This window comes from Eumetopias jubatus, unplaced genomic scaffold, assembly GCF_037043125.1.
Source record: "Eumetopias jubatus isolate StellerSeaLion01/CBP00866 unplaced genomic scaffold, mEumJub1_p1.0 scaffold_3, whole genome shotgun sequence".
NCBI lineage: Eukaryota > Metazoa > Chordata > Mammalia > Carnivora > Otariidae > Eumetopias > Eumetopias jubatus.
Window position 1 is genome coordinate 3,690,120 of NW_028274809.1, and position 18,115 is coordinate 3,708,234.

The 18,115-nt window shown below is 60.8% G+C and overlaps 1 protein-coding gene across 1 annotated transcript; it reads right to left on the bottom strand.

Moving 5' to 3' along the window:
• Positions 1-793: 793 nt before the first annotated feature.
• Positions 794-10,110, bottom strand: ERFE (erythroferrone). The gene is made up of 8 exons (XM_028105276.2): positions 9,916-10,110; positions 7,454-7,576; positions 6,130-6,232; positions 4,518-4,762; positions 4,340-4,448; positions 4,162-4,252; positions 3,252-3,330; positions 794-1,996 (listed from the first exon to the last, which is right to left on the bottom strand). The coding sequence occupies exons 1-8, from the start codon at positions 10,108-10,110 to the stop codon at positions 1,898-1,900; spliced, it is 1,044 nt and encodes a 347-aa protein (XP_027961077.1). The 3' UTR covers positions 794-1,897.
• Between the last annotated feature and the right edge of the window lie 8,005 nt (positions 10,111-18,115).

An 18,115-nucleotide genomic window follows, 5' to 3' on the forward strand; every position in this document is an offset into this window, starting at 1 on the left:
CCCTCCACCTCCCATCCCCCAGTCCACTGCTCGCCATCCGCAGTGGGCCTGGGTGACATGATGAAGATAACTGGATAGTCGTGTAGCACGAGAACTCTGACGTACTTGAGCATCTCATCCAGTCAGTTATATATATAAATAAATTCCATCTGGCAACATTACACAATAAATACTTCAACAAAGTGTGGTATAATACACTTAGGTTGAGCAAAGGAAAGATCTGCGGCTTTTTCAAGGGTGAGGGAGAACTTTGAAGTATCCGTGCCCGCTGGGTGCAAAGTGAAATCCAGAGAAGGGTGTGGCCCCACAGCCCTTATCAAAACCCTTCCGGGTAGGGCGGGTTCGGGCCCTACTGAGAATCGCGCCCGGCCTGCCAAGGGCACCACGTGGCTCCCTATGTGTGGGGCGCCTGGGGCCCCCCTAGGCCGGGAGGGAGGGAGTGGGTTCTCAGTGGAGATGGACGCTGTAGGCTCTGGGGGTCCGGCAGACCTGGCCACAGTCACCTGCTCCGCCTGACGCCAGCTGGACAGTCCCTGTGACTGCGGCCACTGCCCTGTTCTCTCCAGGCCCGGACACACCCCTGTCAGACCAGCCTGGCCTCCAGGACACCTTGTGGTACCATGTCTCTGCAGCCACGCAGGGGGTGGGGGGGGCCCTACACCTTGGAAGGAACCTGCTGCAGGTAGATGCCCGTGTCCCCCCCCAAGACTCCCCCCACCCCCACCCCGGTCCCATCACTGCTACAGCATCACAGTGGACTCGGGACCCAGGTCTTGGGGAACCAAGACCAGCCTTCTGGGCACCATCTCCATCTGTCTTTTCCCCACCTGAGCTCAGGGCCACCTGTCTCCCCAGGGGGAAGACACACGGAAGAACCGCAGAGCCAGCTGGACCCCGCGGGGCCACGGGTGGGCAGCAGGAGCTGTTGGCTCCTGGGAAGCCTCTGCTTTATCTGTTCAGATGGATGGGCAGGGCCTGCTCATCTCTAATCTGCAAAGATGTTCTAGATCTTTTGTTTGGTGGCTGGATCCCAACGGTGAGTCAGAGCCTCCTAGGAGATGGGAAGAGGGACCTGTCTAGGACAGGCTTTACAGCGGAGGGGGGACCACACGACGCTCTGCAAAGGCTATCTGCAGGGTGAACTTACGCGTTCTCTTGCACATGTTAGACTCTCACTGTCCCCCCATAAGCCCCTTTCCAGTGTCACTCTGGCGCCCAAGGCTGCTGTGCCAAGGGGCCGTGAGACTTGAGTCCTGTGGTCACTGCAGGAGGTCCAGGCCAAAGGCACCGGTGGGGAGAGGCAGGTGGGGAGCAGGAAGCCCCGGGTGGAGACGAGGGGAGGGACGGGGAGGCTGCTGTGCAGGCCCAGCACGCTTTTCCTGGGAGGCCCTCTGGCCCGGTGCAGGCTGCCCCTCCTCCCCGCAGGACATCCAGGCAGGTGACCAGCCTTTGCCCTCCGTGCTGGCGTTCCGGCAGCCCACAAAAACACTAAAAAAAATGGAAAAGGTGGGACTGGGCCAAGGCAAAGAGGCTGAGGCCATCTGGGCAAGCTGCCCTCTGGACCAGAAGAGGAACCGGTCTGCGACCAGAACAAAAGCAAGTCCTCCTGGGCACTAAGCCCCGCTAGAAACATGGGCTGAATAACAGCCCAACAGGGCTCTTCTCCTTTTGAAAGACGGCACCCTGAAATCCCTCCTGGTTCTGGGACTGCCCGTTTGCATGTCCCCTCCCTGGGCTGCCGGTAGTCGGCCACCTCCGGGCTGACCTGCAGTGGCCAGTGCGGGCGGCTCCAGTGGGCTTCGTCCTGCATGTGGCCTCCGCCACCCCAACACCGCCCAGAGACTGTTCGGACCCCACTTCTGTTCACCGGGCGAAACGAAGGGCGCGGTGTGGCCGCTCACACGCCAAGGAGGACAGCGCTGAAGTGGGAGCCACTGTGCACCGTGAGGGCAGAGCCACTGGCGTTGTCCAGGAAGACAGAGGTGTACTGCCCCGTCTGCAGGGAAGGTCACAGTCAGCCCAGGTTCTGCCAGCCTGCAGGTGCGCCCCACAGATAAGCAGACCACCCCCCCCCACCCACTCAGCCCCCCGAAGGTCTCAGGGCCAGGGCCGGGCTGGGCCGGCCTCGCCCTCAAACCCGGTGCCTCTGACCCCTCTCCCATGGCTTTCTCCCCGGCTCGCTGCTCCCATAGCTCACGTGTGTCTGGGTGAGCCTCTGCTCAGGGCCAGCAACAGGTTCAAGACCCAAGACCCAAAAGGTTTCTCTGCTGCATGTGGTTCTCCAGACTGGGGTGAGGGTGGCCTCCAGCCATTTAGCAGAGCCTTCATGGGCCCGGGACTCTGGCCTGCCTGCTCCAAGTGTGGTCCACATAGCAACAGTGGCACATTCCCTGAGAACTCCCAGAGAAGCAGAATCTGGGGGCCCACCCACCTTCTGCATCTTAGGACCCCAGGTGGACCATGTGGCCCCCAGCAGTACCTGGGACCAGACCCTTGAATGCCTTCCAGCCACCAGAGCCGCCGGCCAGACTCAGACAGCCTGGCCCGATTCCACGTGAGCTTGAGCACATTACTTAACCCTTCTCCGCCTTAGTTCCCTTATTTAGAAACAGTGGAAACACTGTCAACTATACTTCAATAATATTTTCTTAAAACGAACAAAAAATAGTACCACCGACCTCAAAGCACTATGATAATTAAGCAGACAGTTTACGTAAAGAGCTCAGAACAGGGCCTGGTGTAGTGCTAATGAGGGGCCCGCTGTGACTCCGTACATCTGCACTGCAGTGGTTTCTTGTTTAGTAAATCCCACCTTCACATTGGTTTCTCGATCCCTTGCCAAAAGCCCCCCAGTGCCAGAAAGAGACTGTCAGGTAGGGTTCTGTGTAGAAAGGAGGCCTCCTGATTCCCACAGTCTCAACGGGCCCAGGCCAGGCGTGGAGTGGACCTCTGTTCCCTCTGCCACCAGTCCCTACACGGAGCGCCTGCCCTCAGTGTGGGGTGATGGGCAGGTCTGATGATTGCAGACTGAGCAGCTGAGCGCCTGCTGAGGAGGACCAGCCAGCGCTTGGGGGAAGGGGACCTAAGGGTGGCCCTGCTCTGCCTGAACCCGCGTGAACCCCCTGGTGTGGCCTGCAACCTCTCCCAGGCCCGCAGTCTGCCGGCACTGCTTCCAGAGATCCAGAGCCCCCATCAGCACCCCTCCCCCCTCCTGGTCACCCCCCAGTCGTGCCCAAGCCTGCCCCACGCACCTGCAGGTACAGAACACCATTGACCGAGATGGTGAAGAGCTCACTGCTGCCCTCCAGGCCCATGACAGCCTCCAGGGAGCTGTGGCCAAAACAGAGAGAGGATCAGCCCACACCCCCCAGGCTCCACCAACCTCACCCACAGATCACCCCAGCAACCAACACGGGCCCAGCTAAGTGCAGTGGTAACAGCTGTCTTGGCCAGGTGTTCTGGTGGAGGTGGCGGCTGAACTGGATCCCCAAGAAGAGTCAGGACAGTGTCCACAGGGCAAAAGGGGTTCTGCGGGTGCTGGGAAAGGCAAGCCAGGGCCCAGGCCAGGGGCTGAGAAGTCCTGGCTCTGTTGGAAACAGGACATGGGCTGGGCTGGGGCCGGGTGGCAGCAACTGACGCTAAAATGTGAGTTCAGGCCTCCGAACTCCGAGTAAGAAGTTCTGAACTTCATTCCCTTCTACAACAGTTGTGGGGTGCCTGGGCTCTGCTGGGGGTTCGGAGGCACAGCCGCTGCCCTCAGGGGCCACAGGTGCGAGGAAAGGGGGGTGCCATAACCTCAGGGAGCCGACAGCCACGAGGAGAGAGACTGGTGGTGGGCTGCAGTGGTCAGCAGAGGCCTCTCCGAGGAGGAACCGGTGGTGCCTCTGGGTGACAGAGAGCCCCCTGCAGGGGTGAGGGGAACCCGGAGGCTGGGAAGGGGTGGGTTAAGAACAGGGAGCCCCCGCTGCTGGGAAGGGAAGGCCTGCTGCGGACCGGTGCAGGGACTGGGAGGCCAGGAAGAGGCGTGAGATCGCCCGGGGCCACGGTGCAGCGGCGATGGGCCATGGAGGATGGGGTCTGTCCAAGCCGGACGGGGCGCGGGTGGGGGCTACGTGGGGGCAGGTCTGGCGCTGGGGTCCCCCACCCCCCGCTCCCACTCACGCGTTCCGCTGGCACCGGGACTGGATGCAGATGAGCAGGCGCAGGCGGTCCCGGGGGCGCGGCGGCCCCCGCCTGGGCTGCTCGTCAAGCGCTGCGGGGCAAGGCGGGGGCGGTCACGGGGGGGGGGGGGCGGGGGCCACGCGCGCTGGGGCGGACCCCCTCCCGCCCCGGGCCTCACCCGCGTGCAGCGTGGCGGCGAGCGCGTAGAAGCCGGCGACGGGCGCCGTGTACTGGCCGCTGGTCAGGTTCAGGCCGGGGCCGCGGCGGAAGGCGCCCTCGGCGTCGGGCTGCGGGGCGCACGGAGGTCAGCCGGGGCCCGCCCGCGCCCCCCGCCCCGCCCGCCGGCCGGGACTCACCAGGTAGTAGCCGCCCAGCTCGTGCAGGGCGCGTCGCTCCACCGACGCGTCCCGGCGCAGGCGGCCGTGGAAGGCAGCCTCGACGCGCGGCGCCCGCGGGCCCGGGGCCAGGGGCGCCGCCAAAAGCGCCAGCACGCCCGTGTCCCCCGCCGCCGCCTCCTCGTTCTCCCGGATGGCGGCCGTGCCGTCGGCGGGGCCGCGCGTGCAGGGCTCCGGCTCCGTGCGCTCGCGCTGCCGCACCGCGCCTGGCACAGAGCGAGCCGTGGCCGCGCCCGCCCGCGCCCCTGCCCCTTGCTCGGAACCCGCCCTGCCGAGCGCTGGGAGCCCGCTGCCCACGGCACCCGACCAACGCGCTGGTCCACGCCCCGGGATCCACGGAGACCCCTCCGGGGCTGCAGGGCCCGCAGGCCCGGCTTCCCGAGCCCGCGCTGCTCCCGCTTCCCTTCAGGCTTTGGCTACCAGGGAGCTCGCGGTTCCCTTGCCCTGCCTCACATCGCCCTGGTTCTCCTGCCTCACCTCGCCATCTTCCCCACGCTTCCCCCTCACGCTGCTGTCTCCTCCGCTTACAGTTCTGCTGTACCCCCGAGAGCAATCGTATAAGCTGCCCTGCTCACTTCTGCAAGGAAACCTCGTGTAAGTTAAGTACTGCGCGGAGATTCTTTAGCTTTCTGAAGCTGGTCTATTTAAATAAACAGTACACTGAATTGAAGGGGGGGAAAGGCTCTCTTAATAGTTCTCATAATAAAGTGAACTCTGGTAAACGTAGTGAACATGCAGGGCCAGCTCCATGCAGGGCCAGCTCCTGGGCAGAACAGCTCGGCTCAGCTGTCCGCCCTCCCTCTGCTGCCTCCAGCTCAGCGGCCCCCAGCCCGGACCGCACCTGCGCTGCCCACTACACGCTCCTTCCTGCCCCGCCCCCATGGGGCTCTTGGCCGGCCGCTGAGACCTGCCACGGGAACAGGCAGGGACACGGTGATCCAGAGGGAGAAGTTGGGGTCTCAGTCGGGGGCCCGTGTCACCTGGTGTGAGTCTCAAATTCCCATGGTTTCTTTGTGATCAAGAGCACTTTGCAAGGTTAAGGACCTCTGATCCCGGGGGGCGCCTGGGTGGCTGAGTTGGTTGGGCGACTGCCTTCGGCTCCGGTCATGATCCCGGAGTCCCGGGATCGAGTCCCACATCGGGCTCCCTGCTCCGCGGGGAGTCTGCTTCTCCCTCTGACCCTCTTCCCTCTCATGTACTCTCTCTCTCTCAAATAAATAAATAAGTCTTTTTAAAAAAAAAAAAAAAGGACCTCTGATCCCTTCCTGATGATCCTCACTTGGCGGGGTTGGGTACAGGTGTCCTGGCTTTGGCTGGGCTCACCTGACTCCCAGAGGGGGCATGGGTGCTGGTCCCCGAGCCCCCACGGGACACTGAGTGCCAAGTCCACCTTCTCTGTGAGGCCTCCTTACCACACTGCTGCGAGCCCCCGCCCGAGCCCAGCACAGAGCAGGGGCCTCCTTGAGTGCCGGCCGCTGGGGCAGTAGCCAGCCATCTCGGCTCCTCCAGGATACCCTCCCGTGGCCGCACGCGCACCGAGGGTGTGTGTGCCCCCACAGGTGCACTCCCCTACCTTTCAGCAGCAGCTGGAACTCCTTCAGCAGTACCTCAGGAGGGACGATGGGGCCAGGGGGGCCCTGGGGGCCGGGGGGCCCTGGGGGCCCCGGCAGGCCAAGCTGAAAAGGAACCTCAGCTGTGAGGCTAAGTGAGCAGGGAGGCAGGGGGCTGCTGGGACCCCTCTGCAAGTTCTTGCCACTAAGAGGCAGGCAGGAGGGGATCCTGCTTTGACCTGTGGGGTGGAGGTCAACCTCTGGGCCTCAGACCCCTCTGAGGAGACAGGAAGGCTCTGCTTTGAAAGCCACCAGCTCCGACTGGAGGACCGGATTGTGCCTGAGGCCCAGGGCTGGCTGGGGTGGTGGGGCCCCTGGGGGTGGAGCTCCGAGCAGGCAAGGACCCCAAGTGGGGACACAGGGGGGTTCCCGGATGGAGGGAAAGAGGGAGAGAGGGACACCGCAGGTCAGCCAAGGTCAGCAGGTTCTCACTGTGCCTGGCCCCACGCCGGGGCCTGGGGCCCTCAGGGAGCCCACCCTGGGCTGGGGTGGGACCCCAACACAGGAGCAAGTCAGTCCTCTGCAAGGGAGGGCACAGGGGAGCCCCAGCTTAGCTTGGGGTGGGGCCAGGTGGCTCCAAGGGGTGGCAGTGAGGCACGGTCATGGTGACAGCCCAGCAGCCTGCTTGCCTCAGGCTCAGAGCCCAGCACTCCAGTGTTGGGGCCGAGCCGGGGCAGGGAGAGGCCAGCCCTGGGGGGGGGGGGGGGCAGAGAAGCCCAAACCCAGTGTGAGCAACACAGCCCTAGCCCAGAGCTCCCCATCCCAGGGGACAGGCAGACATCAGGACCAGCTGCCGGGTTTCTGGCTAGGCTGAATGACAATTGGAACCCCACAGCATCCAGGGTCCCCAGGCTCCCCACCTCCTGGGAACCAGATGGTGTGTCACTCCAGCCCCACCGCAGCCCCCCAGCTCGGTCCCTGACTGCCTTCCCAGGCCAGGCCAGGCCTCCCTCGCTAGGATACAGAGGGAAGAGAAAGGGGGGGTAGCTGATGGGGTTGCCTAGCTTTCCAGGTGTGCAGGAAAAATGATAGGTACAGGCCTCAAACTCAGGGTCTCCTGGGCCCCCCCAGCTTGGCGCTCTCTGTGCTCTCTGACCCCAGGCCAAGGGGGAGGGTCTGTTCTCGCTGGCAAGGCTCAGGGTGAGCCAGTGGGGCTGGCGAGGGGTGCAAGGGGATGATGGTGGTAGGCTGGGGGTGCACGGAGGGCCCGCAGGTGGAGGCCCCTTGCTTGCCGTACCCGCCCCCACAGGAAACTCACGCACACACAGCTGGGGCTCTTGTGCTCACCTTCAGCTTCCTGGCCTTGCCTCTGCCTCCCCTCTTGCCGTTGACACCTTTGTCACTCTGCCTGATGAAGAGCATCCAGGCGTCCCTGGGGTCGAAGTTACGTGCTCCCTCGGTGGTGGGCTCCTGGAACACAGCCAGCCCCCAGGTTGGTTCACCTCCCCCAGCGGGTGCCCGCCAAACAGATGGAACTTTTCAGGACGTCACTGTGCGGGACGGGCCTTCAGCGCCCTCGGACCCCTGTCCTTGTCAACAGTGGTGCCCTCCAAGTCAGCAGAGCCCCCCATCCATGCTTCCCTCCCTCCTGACGCATGGAGGACGACCAGGCCACACCATTGCCGGGGCGCTGTGCGAGAAGACTTTGTGGGTGGAGGAAGATGGGGTGCAGAGCTCCGTAGCGGGTGAGAAGCGAGAACCCTGGCATGGCTGGGCCACCCGGCCTCTTATGGCCTCCCTCCGTGGGAGCTGCAGTGAACACACCACCCTGGGAGACTCACCAGGAGGATCGGACCAACAGACTCAAAAGTGCTAGGGAAGAGGCGACTGTGACCATCAGGGCCCTTGTGCGGCCCCCACTGGTGTTCCAGGGACGCCCACTTTGGCCCTTGGGGTAGCCGCAGCTTATGGTACAAGACGGTCGGAGGGCTGGTGGCCTAGCACTGCTATGTGATGACTCAAGGCCCCTGCATTGAGTCACTCGGCTTCCCCAGGACCCCCAAAACAAAGACAGTGATGATTCCAGAAACATCCATTCGCCCACATGCTGCATTCTGACCAGTCCTCACACTGAGGAAAATTCCAGGAGGTGCCTTCCAGGCAGAGGCCTTTGGCCTATTAGTCCGTGGACTTCAGGTAGTCTGGACTCTAAGGCAAGGCTTCCAGCTGGGAAGGAAATCAGCTCGAGGGCTCAGATGAGGTCACAAGCACCAGGGCAGGTGGCCGATGGAAGGACTCGGGGTTTTTGAGCTGGCCAGGACCTTCCGTCAGAGCCAGGGCCACCGGTCTCCTGGCCGCTCTGCAGGGCCTGGGGCCTCCCTTTGGGATGGGAGCCAGTGTGCTACGGGGTGAGGGGGGACAGGGCCATCCATGTCAGAGGAGCCTGGGGTTGGACAGAGAAAGGCCTCAGAGTGCCCAGGGTCTCCCCACGACCTGCTGGGTGCTGGTGGGCCCTGCCACGTGCTGTCCTGCTGCTTTGCTCGCCAGGGACACAGGACTGGATTCCACTTTACGGCCTCATGCTGCCTTTGGCGGGCACACATGCCGGGAATATTCCACACAGGCTGGATGGGTGCACCAAGCTGACCCCCCCCAGCTGCACTCGGACCCCAGTTTGGTTTGGGGGGAGCAGAAACAGGTGGAACCATGTTAGCCTGCAGCCCCAGCAGAGAGGCCTGTGGCAGCCTGGGTGGGTGCTGGGCAGCGGTCCTGGCCCCACCGAGGTCTCCAGCCTTGAGGGGCTCTCAGAAAGGAGGTGGGAAGCCTCTGCTACCACGTTGTCCCCCAAAGACAGTCCAAGGCCAGAACGCTTCCTGGAAGCACAGAAGGCCCCTTGCCTCCCGGGGACTACGCTGACATCTCCCTCCTCCAGGAGGTGTGGCCAATTGTCTGGGTGGGGTTTGCCTTCCCTGGCTTCCAGGGGTGGGGAGGACTTGGGAGTGGCTCCTCCCAGGGAGCCCCAGGGCTGGCTGCCACCTTCACCCTCTTCAGAGGAGGTGTCCTTGGACTTTGTCGCTCCAAGCTCCCCTACTGCCCCTAAGCATCTTCCCTGAGGGCCCTCTCCCCTCCCTGTCTGAAAGGCCCCACCCACATTGAGGGCTCCTGGGAAGCCCCCTGATGCCCACTTCCCCCACCCTGACCACTCTGCACTGCCCTCACAGGAAGGAACAGGGCAGAACGAAAAATCACCTCTTCATGGTCAGAAGTCACAGGCCCCCATGCTCCCCAGCCCCAAAGGGAGGCACTTCTTTGGATTTTTCAGACAGAACTTCACCTAATAGATTGGGGGGAGGGTGGCCAGTAATTGGCTCACACTTTTACAAACAGGTTCTTCCCAGTTTCAGGAGAATCAAGTTACTTACGTTTTATTCACTTCCCCACTTCCTCCTGCCCCCCCCCCCACCCCCACAAGGCGTTTTGCCTGGGCTGGCGGAATGTTGCACGAACTACCCCAAAGCCCAGGAGAAGGCCGGCTGGCTGCGCAGAGGGCCAGCGTCCAGACGTCCTGTGTCTCCCCCAGCCCCGCAAGCTAAGCCCCGCTTCCATCCCTACTTCAGACAGGACGACACCTGGGTCAGCCCAGGTCCCTGCCCGCGACGCCGCGCCTCCCACCGCCCCAAAGCAAGCGCCCTCCGCCCTTAGGGCACCCGGACCTCAGGGAGCTGCGGGCTCAGGCGGGGGCAACGGAGGCCCGAGGTGTCCAGAACGCGGGGCGGCCCGGCGCGCGCAGGAAGGCCGCGGCTTCTTACCGACGGGCGGGCGGGCGGCCCGGCGCGGCTCTCCCCGGGGCCCGCGGGCAGCTCGTTCCCGGGGCCCGGCTCCTGGCGGGCGCGGCTGCCCGCGGGCTCGCCGGGCTCCGGGGAGACGAGGCCCGCGGCGGCGGCCAGCAGGCCGGCACAGACGAGCAGCAGGCGGGCCCCGGCGGGGCGGCGGGCGGGGGCCATGCGGGCGGCGGGTCCCTCTGGCCTCCGACGTCTCGGGATCGCGTTCCCGCTCTGCGCCTTATAACGCGCTTGAATCCCCCGCCTCGCCCGCCGCGCGTCACGAGCCTGCGCCCCCTGCCGGCCCCGACGCGAACTGCAGCGTCTGCCTGGGCGCGCGCGCGCGTGTGTGTGTGTGTGTGTGTGCCCGGGTGCGTGCCTAAGTCTACCTGTATGTGTACGTGTGCGTGTGCGCGCCTGTGTGTCTGCTTCTGTGCCTGTGTGTGTGTGTGTGTGTGTGTGTGTGTGTGTAGCGCGGGGAGGCGGAGAGTGGGGAGGGAGGGGGCGCTGCAGCGGAGGGGGGCATGCAGCGAGCGGGGAGTGCAGGGCGGGGCGCGGGTAGGAAAGCGGGGCACGGAGTAGGGTGGGGGTACTAGGAGGGGCCTACGGGGGCGAACAGGGGCGCAGGCAGGACTCTCTCGCGTTGGCTGGAGCGCCCAGTCCTGTTGAGCGGGTGTCCGCCCCGCGGCTCCTCCCTTTGCGCTGTCCCGCTCTTCTCAGGAGAGCCTGGGTGCCCCTTCATCTGACCCTGGACCCTCCGCCCTCTTGACACCCTTTTCTCTCCGGGCAGCCAGGTCGCCTCCCTCCTCTGAGCCTGGGGGCAGCCCTTCTCCCATCTGTTCTGCTCTGAGGCCTGTGGGGACCACGAGGCTTATCCTGGTGGCACCCTGTGAGGTCCAGACCCCGCCAACACAGGTTTAGTACATCCGAGCAGGAAGACACTCAAAGCCCCTCCCCAGTGCCTCTTTCCCATGTGGGGACCCCTCTCTTCCGGGGCTGCCTTCTCCCCGTGGTTGGGGTGCCCTGAACTCAGAGTGGGCTGCCTTCCGCATCCCCGTCGGCAGAAGGAATCCACACCCTGCGGCAGCCACCCGGCGCTGATGTGGTTGAACCAGGGCCCAGGCTGGGAGGACTGAGCCCTGTGGTGACCTAGCCAGGCACAGGGGCTAGATCCCAAGGCCCAGCCCAAGGTCCTGCTGGAGAAGGGGAACCAGATCCTGCAGGCCTGAACTCCAGGCTCCTCCCTGACGTGAGCCAGCCCCCCCACCCCCTCTGGGCTGCTTTGTTCTATTCCATACCCACTGCCTCTCTGTCTCCAGCGGAAGGCAGGAGGGTAGCACTGAGGCGCCCGCACCTGGTGGGCACATCGCATCCTTTGTTCAAGAGCAGGAGAAGGCGCAGCTAAGGGACACACCTTCCAAGGGCCTGCCACCCACATCAGAAGATGATTTCCACCTCTTCAGAAGAAAAGAGGCCTCACGCCCTGTTGTATTTCACAGACACTGGAAACTGAAAGCAGGCGGTGTCCTCCCTAGCTGGGTGGGGGGGGTGTCATGGGAAGTCCCCAGCCAGGAGCCCCCCACTCCTGCACTGTTTCAGAGGCTGGCTTCCTGTGCCCAACAGGGGAGGGGGAGAGGTCGGGGGCTGTGGGGGACACAGGAAATATTTCATACTTTAGAAAAAGCCTGGTATTAGGCGTTCATTGTTCTGTGACTCTGCCTCTTTTCCTGTAGGAGGTGAGTATGGTGATAGAGTTGGGGTTTTTTGGAGGGGAGGGTGTTTAAACAAACTAAATACCCTGCCTACCCTGAGAGTCTGTCCCCCCAGGGGTCAGTGTGTCCCACAGACTTATTCTGTGGGGTATCTTTCAGAGGCAAATTAAGACTGCAACAGAGAAGTTCTGTCTGTATCTTGAAAAAAAAAGTTTTTTGAAATTATCAGTAGAATGAAAAATTTGAAATTCCTATAGAAACTGCAGATCCCCAAGAAGACATTTGGTAAACACTGGCTTATGTAATATGCACTCAACAAAATATATGAACTTCTTCCATCTGCAAACATTCAACCGTTTTGTCGCTAATAAGGAATCAAATCAGTTGAGGTTGTTGTAATGGCTTCAGAGAATTAAGGATTTCTTGGGTGGGTTCCAGTTTCTGGTCCCCCGAGGAAAGTCTGTTAGGAAGCTGGGTGTGTAGAACTTCGCAATGACATGTTTGTGCTGGGACATGGGCCTCAGTGTTAACTATTACAATTTTGTTCAGTTTCATTTATTCAGGAAGACTTTATCTGGGCCCATAGGACACCAAGTGTGGGGCGTGTTCTCTCTACCAATCTGCTGGTAGAGAGAGGCTCCTGGCCCCGGGAGATGCAGCTTGCAAACAGTCATTTCATGTTTCTGAAAACACACGTCCACACCCAGCCCCTCCTCCGCTTTTCACCGACCACACGGAGACCACACGGACTAGCCCCGCGAGGCGGGTAGCTTATGTAGGGACACCCAGCCAGCGCTCGGGGCCAGGGCCAGGCCTTCTTGCCCACTGGGCATGGTCCCATCTTCACAATCACACCTCTTGGCCATTATGGTCCTTCCTATTCTGGATGTTGGGAAATATGAGCTACATGATGAGCTTGAAGGTTCTCGATGAAAATGTGGCCCTGTCCTTCCCCTAAAGCAAGCCAGTACCTATAGGCTTCGGATTTCCCATGGGTGTCTGGCTGGGAGGGAGGTCCAGGGTAACACGTGTGGCTGGCCACTCTTGAACCCAGTGGGCTCACCCACAGAGCATTCCAACCTTGGGTGGTAAGTGGAATGCCATGGGGGCAGCCCTGCATGGTGGGAGGGAAGAGGCTTCTCTTGCGGGCCACTTGCAGACCCTGACTCTGCCTCGCTGCTGATGGTAGCCAGTTTGTTCCAGAGATCCTTGGAGTTTTCTTCTAGTTTTCTTGCCTGAGAGCTGGGATCAATGCACACCTGCCTCTGGGGCCTCTTCTAGGGTGAGCTGAGGTCACGGTGGGCACTGTGCAGGGCCGTGGGTGAGGCTTGCTTGCCTTCTAGGCTGCCTAAGTTGTAAAGGTCCCTGGCCTAAGCCATCAGCACCATGTCATGGAGGGCTGCCTTCAGACGGATATGAAGACAGAGGCTCCAGGCAGAGCATGATTGGAGCACGAGATAGACCAACCCGGCAGTGCGCCTGCTCAGCAAACCTGGTTCTTGCTTGGCCATCTGGAGCAAAAGTCATATTTGGCTTTGGAGGAGGCACCCTTTAGGCATTCATCTCTCTGAGACTCAGTTTGCTGGTCTATAAAGTGGGCATAATGGCTGTTGCCCCTGAGCCTGTCTGGGATCCCACTCATAAGTGAGGTGTGAGCAGGCAAAGCCAAGACCCTCAGCATAGAGGCCAGGCTGCTTGGGTGCCCCACTTCTGGGTGGCTGGCCTAGATTCTCTCTGCAGGAATGTGATGCATACTGCTCTCAGGGCCCGAGGCCATTTGGCCCAACCTACACTGTGGAAAGGTGAAGCTCGGGCTCTGTCACCTTTGGCAATACTGGGGCCTTCTGGGAATGGAAGGATCCAATTTGGGGCATGTGATCCTTAAGATGTTCATGTGACTTCATTTCCACCTCACAGTGGGGGGCCCCAGCCCGCATGAGGCCAGCTTTGAGGACAGGAGCTGTTGCCATGTGAAAAACAGTTATTTTCCCAAACAGTGAACAGTCCTAGTGATGTCATGGGCCCTGCCAGAGGACCCAAATCAAATCTGTTCTGGTGCTGGTACAGGCTCCCATCACACTGTCCCGAGGTGATGATGCAGCCTGGCTCTGGGGCTGGAGTGCACAGAGGGCCAGGACCTTTAGGTGGGGCTCCCTCCATGTTTTGGGGTCCCATTTCAAAAATGAAATCCACCCAGAGGAGGGTGGGGTTTAGGCAAGGATCACACAGGTCAAGGACCAGCAGAAACCAGGTTCTGGTGATTCCAGACAGCTTGTCCCCCTGCAGCAGCAGCCCCTGGGGTCGGAGCGAGGGCAGCATCTGGGCTGAGGTCACGGATCCCAGGATGGAAGTATGGAACGAGTGGCCACAGAAAGGAGCCCAGACGGAGCCCGAGGTGGCCTCCCCCATGCACCCTCATGCTCGGCTGAAACTTAATCCTCATTCTTGGGCCCTCATGTCACGGCCTCGGCCCTGGCTTCCCTTCAGCCTGCTGTACTCAAGCTGTTCCCACTCTTCTCTTTTCCTCCAAAGGAAGGACCTTTGCCGATGAAGTCATGGGAATAAAAGCTCCCTTTGCCCCTGAAAACAGTGGGAGCCTGAAGTCAACTTGTTGTGTGGCCTCTCAATGTCCAGGCAGGCAACTTTGCAGCTTACTGGAACCTTCCAAACACATGACATCATCTAATTTTCAAATTGTGTGATTATCCCCATTGCATAGATGGAGAAACTGAGCCTGAGATCTTGGGACTGGCCCAAGGTCACTCGTCCGGCCTTTGCAACTTGGGGTCAGTAGCCCATGAAGTGAAGAGTTACTCCGTTCCTGCTGCGTGCCAGGCACAGGGGTGAGTGCTGGGACTAAGCCATGCGCATCCTGGACAGGTCTGTGGGCAACCTCAGCCCCCACAGGGGAAGGGTCCTTTCTCACTTCTGCCCAGAGCGTCTCTTGGCTTACTGTCTGCTCATTGTTTCCATGTTTTCAATTAATTCACTTAAAAAAATCCGTCTAGCTCGCCTTCAGTTTTAATGTAAGAGGGTAGTTCTGTCTTGCCATCTTGAGAAGAATTATATATATATTTTTAAGATTTTATTTATTTATTTGAGAGAGAGAACACGAGAGGGGGGAGGGTCAGAGGGAGAAGCAGACTCCCTGCTGAGCAGGGAGCCCAATGTGGGACTCGATCCCGGGACCGGGACTCCAGGATCATGACCTGAGCCGAAGGCAGTCGCTTAACCGCCTGAGCCACCCAGGCGCCCGGAGAAGAATTATATTCTTAAATGTGATTGTGATCTCAATGGCCCCCAGTCCCTGGCCTGAAAAGCCCTTGGACTGACTATCAGCGTTGAGGAAACCCCGCTGGCTCCCGGGGTGCTTATTCCAAATAGGAAATGGCGTCCTCCATGAAGGTTCTCTCTGAAGCCCGCTTCCCTCTTCAGTTAATCAGCGTCATGGCTGGCCACCCTCCTGTGCGCCTGCTCCAGGGGCCCAGCAGAATCAGATGCACAGGCAACAACAGTAGCCATACTGCGGGCTGGGAGGCCCTGGGGATCAAAGATGAATGACACAGCCCTGGAGGAGTGGACATCCTTACCTTGCATGTGGCTGTAACCACCCCTTCTTAAGTCACAGACAGATTCCTGGTTGAAACTCCTACTTTCCCCTGGGCCAACTGGTCAACCAGCCAACTGGAACCGTGGTCTGAATTGACGACAGTGAACTGTCTTTTTATCAGTTCGTTTATTACAGATATTCACATGGGACTGTCAACTGCTTGATTCCAGCAATCACTGTCCCTTCCTAGTACAAGGAAGATGCTCAGTAATCAAAGGGTCTTGTCTGGGGGCGTACAGGAAAACCCATGTCCTTTGGAACTAACTGGCTTGAAGCATCCGGGACCCTGGTGCATCGGGGAACCACAGGGAGCTGAGCCTGACTTGGCTGCATTGGGCCTGGCTCCCGAGGGCACTGTACGGCACTCTCTGGCCACCAAAGTCTGAGTTCTGCTGGGGGGTCTCAGTTTACCCAACATTGTGAGAAAGACAACATGCACCCCCATGGCAGACATGAGCTCTTTGGGGCTGGGCAGGTGGTCTCACCCCTGTGGGCCTGAGAGTTCGGTGGACTTTTGCACGTGCTCCAAGGTTATCCATTCTCCTTTCTAGAAACCCATACTAGCCCCCAAACCAGGGGCCTTTGATAAGGGAAGAGGATGGCTTGGGTCCCTCCACAGACATTCCTTGTGCGAATGTCCATGGGTGTCTGTCTTCCATGAGAATCCACTGAGTGTCCAGTTAGTGTGGTAGAAGTCTTCCATTTGTCCATCCTGGTGCCCTGCCCACTCTTCTCCACCTGCTCTCTGCCAATGGCCGTTCTCCCTCGGATTCTGTTTGGGTCTGGCCAGTGGGAGACACCAGCAGGAGACTAGGGGGCAGGAAAGAGAGTGAGGTTGGGGCGTCTATTCTGCCACTTCATCCCCACTGGGCCACAGGCGATAGTGGCCCAGGCTGTGTTCCTTTAGCAAAGGCCCCAGGTCCTTGGCACCCTCTCCCTCCTGCTCTCTGTCTGGAGGCTGCATCTGCTCCTTCCCATGCAGAGGGGCAGAAAGCTGGCAACAGCTCCCCACTGTTGCTAGGTTCCCCACTGGGAGCCTCTTCAGCCCTCGCTGAATTCCCTCTACCTGCCCACACCTTGGAAGTAGCCCTTTGTTAGACTGCCCTCTGTTACTCAATTTCAGGGTTCTTCTGTTTCCTCCCAGGACCCTGAAGGACACAATTGGCCTGATCTAGGTGCCCCTGAATAGGGGCGGCTCAGCGGATCAAATGAGGGGCAGTTTGGCACCTAAAGGTTGAGGACCAGGCCCTGGAGTGGGCTGTGCTTCTCCCACCCCCAGACGCTGCCCCCCCCCCCGCCATTGCCGTGAGGTGTGCAGGAGCAGAAGCAGGCCTTATTCGAGAATACCACCCTTCCAACCCGCTCGTGATAAAAGAAGTCCATTCAACATGTTGAGTCTTTGTTTTGAAACAATGTTTGGCTGAGTACCTTCAGTAACTGTTTAGAAAACATTGCAGAGGATTTTTCATAGGGAAAGGTTCAGGGATCCCAGAAACCGTCATCTTCATGTTCATCCACTCCACCAGCTGACTAGGTGGCCTCAGATCTGGAGCTCTTGCTCCTTTGGAAGCAGATGCCCAGGAGGCCCTGCTCTGTCTAAGCCCCGGGGGGCAAATGCAATCATCCCACAGGAAACGGGCATGAGGCTTCAGGTCTGGGAGCAAGGTGGACGTCAGGGGACCTAGGGATTCCTTCCTCAGAGCCCAGGGATGCCAGAGGACTCTCTGGTCCCCAGGGGGTTTCAAAGAAGAGCCTTCAAGGAGAGGAAACTCAGTCCAGAGGGAGGCGGGAGCTCCTGAGGCCCCAGACGGTCAGTGCCAGGGCTGGAGCCAGGCTGGACCTAGGACCCTCAACTTGTAGCCCCGTGTGCCACAATGAAGTTCGCAACAAAGGGGGAGGGCCACTTAGCACCAGTAAGAGTCCTTCAGTGGGATACCTTGTTAAGGACCAGTGAGAAGGAGTGGGGGGGTGTTGTACCAGTTCTCCATGGGACCCCAGTCAGACTCAGGGGGTGTGGGGGCAGCCCCGAGACACCATGAGTCACACTGCGTGCTGGTAGGGGAGCCCATTGGGCGCTACCCTTGTTTAGGAGGCCACCTGGGAGCGAGGCACCAACGCGCCCAAGAGGCATCCCCAGAAATCCCTGCAGGACCGCACCCTCTCCCCTCATGGGCCCACTGCTGGGGATTTTCATTCTTGCATTGGAGAAAACCACCCTAAGAAACAGGCGAGATCCTGGCCAGAGAGCATGCCTTCTGCTCACCTCCCTGGGAAGGCTTTGTTCACCCTCTCGCCCCTCAACCCCCACACAGACAGCGGACCCTCTCTCTTGACCCCACGCCCTGCCTCCTTCCTTCCCAGTGCATAATGGACGTGGAGCCTGAGGCCCAGAGAGAGGCAGCTGCCGGCTGCGGTCACACAGCTGAGGGCCAGGCAGCAGCAGGCTTGCAGAGGCCTGGTGCCCACGTACCCCAGGACCTTTGCTCTCTGATGCAGCTTCCTGGGCCACTCCTCCCTTGTGCAACACCTTCAGAAGCCACGGGTAGGACACCTAGCTGGGGACGGCCACCATTCGGGGTGCTGTCTCAGTGCGACCCCCAGGGCCCCTTGGCTGCTGTGTCTGAGGCCTTAGACCCGCCGTGGGCAGGAGAGTGGCTTCTCCCCTCCGTGCGGGTGGCCGGAGTCCAAGCCCTCACTGCGGCTCCATGCAGTTAGTGAGGTGGCTGTGGGGACCCAGGCTGTGTCGTCTGATGTCCCTGGTGGCCCAAGCCCAGCACCTAGTGAACAAACAAGCACAACCCCAAGGGGGGCCATCCCTCGGGGTCGGGGCACAGCCGGGCCCTGCCCCCGTGTGACGAGGAGCTGC